Consider the following 4338-nt stretch of genomic DNA (forward strand, 5'->3'; position numbering starts at 1 on the left):
TCTATGTCATGATATATAATGAGAAACATGTGCACCATATTTCAAAGTTCAAGAGGCACACATCTCCTATCCCCAATGCATTACTTCTTTGCTCAAATGTGTAAAAGTAAACCACAGAATACTCCACATCCCTCATCTTAACAAAATAAAAATAACCAAATATCCATTGATCAACAGTCCTGACCGAACATGAGCTGTGCCTTTACTTCATTAGATCTGGGATTAAGTTGGAAGGAGGAGACTAGTAAAATAAAAAGAAGAGTTAGTACTTCCTCCATAGCGAGCAAGGACTGCCTGTCTCATATGGAACAAGATAACACCTTCACTTGCCATGTGTGATGGCAGAATAATGGTCCCCAAAGAGATCACCTCCTAATCTCTAGACCTGTGAATAACATGTGACAAAAAGGGATTATGCTGATGTGCTTAAGGATCTTGAGATGGGGAGATTATTCTGAATTATCGAGATGGCCCAATGTAATCACAAGTGAGAGAGGGAGGCAAAGAGTCAGAAGATGTGAAGACAGAAGCAGAAACTGCAGTGATGCCATTGTTGTCAGGGCTGGGAGCCAAGGAATGCAGGCAGCCTCCAAAAGCTGGAAAAGGCAAAGAAATATTCTCCCCTGGGGCCTCCAGAAAGAACCAGCCCTGACGTTAGTGCAATGATACATTTTGAACTTTTAATCTTCAGAACTATTAAATAAAAATTTAAGCCACTAAGTTTGCTACAGCAGCAATAAGAAACAAATACATTACATCTCCATATGAAGTTAATCCAATATCCTAGACCAGCTGGTGGTTAGTTGCCAATTTTACCTGTACTTTCTAGTGAGGCAGTAATAGTGTGGAAGTGAAGGCTGGGCTCTGGAGTTGTGTTTGAAACACAGCTACTCTTGTGTACCACAGGGCAAGTGACTTGATCTCTCTGGCTCATGTAAGGGGGATGAGAGCCCCATCCTCGAGAATTCAGAGAGGCTATGCAATGTAAATTGCTTAGAAAAGTACATGTTAGATAAGACCACATCAGACTCATCATTACTAACCTCCACCCCTACTTCCTCCCCTTCCAGTGTGTCTATGGCAGAGTCCCGAGAGGAACCGGCAGGCAAGCCTTCGGAGCCATTGTGAATGCGACTATGTATTACGTCGTTGGCCTCCCACTGAGCATCGTTCTAACCTTTGTGGTTAGAATGAGAATCATGGGTATGTAGTGTGAGAAAAAGCTGAGAGGCCTGGGTGGTCACTGGACACTTGCCCCATTGTCACGTGTTCCCTACAGGCCTCTGGCTGGGCATGCTGGCTTGTGTCCTGCTAGCAGCTGTTGCCTTTGTTGCCTATACTGCTCAGATTAACTAGAAGTTAGCTGCAGAGGAGGTGAGCAACCCCCTTGAGACACTCACCTGGCCATCCAGGCCGAGTGACTGCTCACCAGAAAAGCCCAAAGCATTTCAGCAGCAGTAATCTGTGGGGTCAGCACCAATAGCTGCTCCTGTCATTGTAACTGAACCCTAGACAGTGCCAGTATAAGCAGCACACTCTCCAGTTACAAAGAGATACACACCAAAAATCTTCCTTAGCCAGCCCCAGCTGCTGAAAACCAAACAAAAGTAAAGAGCTCAATCAAACCAGTCTCAACCTACATGACTGCCTGAGAGTGTGCTGTGACTTTTGGAGAGGTAATAAATTACTCTGTCCGCCATCCTCTTGGAAAACTCTTTAAACAGGGCAGGGCAGTGTTTGCTTCCCAGACACAGTAGAAGCACAGCTCAGTCTGAAGGCAGCGCGCAGAAGTGTTCTCTCAAAGACCCTGATTCCTAGCAGGGCATGGTTTTGCCCTCATGTGGAGAGCAAGTCATCTTGGCATCTGAGACGATAGATGAATATGGATTTAAAACAACACCATTTTAAAAGCATCCCCCCCTCCACCCCCAAAGTATATGAGTATGTACTGCTTTAGCAATGTTTTAAAGGCAGGCCATGGATGAGGCCTGTTGCATCACTGTCTTGTCAGGGAGCTTCTCGGTGTAATCTGAAACTACTCCCAATAGGCAGAAGGCAGGTAGAGACTAAAGAAAGAGAAAGGGGCACACCCCACCAGATTGGTAGGTGGCAGCTTTAATGAGCAAGGGAACTTACTCATGAGGCTTGTCTGAGGTGGCAGCAAGACAAGTAGATTTCCACACCTGCCCACCAGAATCTTAAAAATTTATATAGAGGCCTTAACTGGGATTAGTTACGTACCCAGTCCAGAGAGTCTTATCACCACATTGCTATCTCAAGTCTGTGTCCTTGGACAGCTTCTAGAGCAGGGAAAGCAAGCAGAGCCCATGTTCCAAATACAGGTGAAGGAGTGAGGAGCCTCTAATTTCAGGTCCAGCTCCTGAGTCAAACCCACATCTTCTTGATGACCCAACAAGGCCAGTGGCAACAGGAAGGATGGCAGGCTGACCAAGGCAAGCTCTCTCTTTTAGGCCCAGAAACATGTGGGGCTGCCATAGCAGAGCATCGAGAGCACGGCAAGCACGGCGAGCACAGCCCTCAGACCTGGGCCTGAGAAAACTGTTGAATCTTCAGGTAATGTCAGGGTACTTCTGCTGGCTTCACAAAAAATGCCAGTGGCACATTGCTCCTGGCTGCCATGTGTGCCTCCGGCCACTCGGAACCATGTAAGCCCAAGCTGTCTTTCTTCCTCTCAGCAGAAAAATGATGCCCTAAGTGCCAGGAAGAACTACAGCTTGCTGCCTCACAAGACTAAAAATATGAAGTATTGTTCGTACCGTTTTCCCAGTACTTAGGACATTATTTTCATGCTGAGATGAGCTGTAGCCCCATTCCCAGATGAGGAAGCAAGGCTGAGAGCTTAGGTCTCTTCCCTACTGTCCCCTCGACTGGCAAAGGCAAGAGAAGATCCAAGCATGGACCCATCAGACTCTAGAACACATTCTTACCACTTAACTTCAGCCTAGGTCAGAAGGCCATATTCTGGCCTACAGCTGTTGGTCCAGGCAGGTCAGCCTTGCTTGATTAACTGGTATGGGGTGGGGTATACTCCCTGACTACCTCTCTACACCCCACCAGACAAACACCTCTGGTTTACATCCACTGTCTATGTGATGAAGTGATGGCCCCGGTTCAAGGCACAGATGCCCTTCTGCCCTAGGGCTAGTGCTGAGTGCCAGGCATGCAATATATAGCCCAAACCCTTTAGTTATCTCAGTGACCCCATCTCCTCCTGGGATGCCTTGATCAGTGCAACAGTGAGCCAGCTAATTAAAACTCAAGAGAGTTTAAATTGTCATGCAGGTAAGGCAAGATCAATTAAGCGTTTAACATCCTCTGAAATCAGATGTGAAAGTTACATTCGATGTGTCATGTCATCACAAAGACAGGCTCAGACAGGAACATGCCTCATCTGATCTTAGTAGTAAACTTTATCTATACACTGAAATTAGTGTAAGATGTTTTCCCACATAATCTTCTCTAATCCTGCTACAGAATAGAAAAGCAGGCATTCTTCTATTGTACAAGTATTTCTATTGTAAGGCTCACAGGTCAGTTAACCAGTCCTACAGCAGAACAACTGCAGCCAGGCAGTTAACCTAGGTTTCCTGATTCCAAGGCTCTTCCTTCTGCCTCCAGTACTGCTGAATTTGCTCCCATTTGCCTCTGCAGTGGCTACCAGCAGCTCCCTTGGTATTTCCCTGACACTGTACTCAAGGCCCAAGTGCCATTTGGACCTCTCCAGGACTCCAGAAGTAGCCCATGCCCTTTCAGCTCCTTCCAGCAGACTGTCAGGGAAACAGCTGGTCATCCACCGTGGGGCTGCTCTGGGGGCAGCAACAGCCACCACACTCCCACCTCTACAGGTCCATCCTACAAAAGCACCAATGGGATCCAGTGCAGGTGGAAACTCTGGAACACTCCTCAAAAAGGACCTTCAGCCAGTACCTCGTGTGAGAGGGGTCTGAATTGCACAGACATAATTCTGATGTGCTGGCTGGAAAATTACTGCTTAGTTATCACCCATGGGAACATAACATTCTAACAATAAGCTTTCTGCTTCTGTATCCTCGCTTGCACAACCAACCTGTGGGTTGACAGTAAGTAGAAGAAAAATAGACTTTTGTGTTAAGACAGAATGAGGAATGGTGTTTAGGGCTTAAAAACCCTGTACCTCTACATTTTGGGGCTGCTTAATTTGGGGTCTGCGTACCCCTGGCAGACCCAGCTGGCTGAATAAAGAATATAACTCACTGGTTTCTGGTGGTCCCATCTGGTGTGTCTATCGGGGGCTGGTGGCTACAACACTGACATGGTCAAATTGGCTTTCTCTTCTCT

At 46.7% G+C, this 4338-nt stretch overlaps 1 protein-coding gene across 1 annotated transcript in view; it reads left to right on the forward strand.

Moving 5' to 3' along the window:
* Positions 1-4064, forward strand: part of LOC120589780 (multidrug and toxin extrusion protein 2-like) — a 38294-nt gene extending 34230 nt beyond the window's left edge. The window contains 4 exon segments of the mRNA XM_039847397.1: positions 1071-1203; positions 1280-1374; positions 2499-2574; positions 3673-4064. Of these exon segments, the coding sequence (XP_039703331.1) occupies positions 1071-1203; positions 1280-1374; positions 2499-2574; positions 3673-3968 (600 nt within the window). The 3' untranslated portion in view covers positions 3969-4064.
* The last annotated feature ends 274 nt before the right edge of the window (positions 4065-4338 follow it).

The sequence above is a fragment of the Pteropus medius genome, unplaced genomic scaffold, assembly GCF_902729225.1.
Source record: "Pteropus medius unplaced genomic scaffold, Ma_sr-lr_union100, whole genome shotgun sequence".
Classification (NCBI taxonomy): Eukaryota; Metazoa; Chordata; class Mammalia; order Chiroptera; family Pteropodidae; genus Pteropus; species Pteropus medius.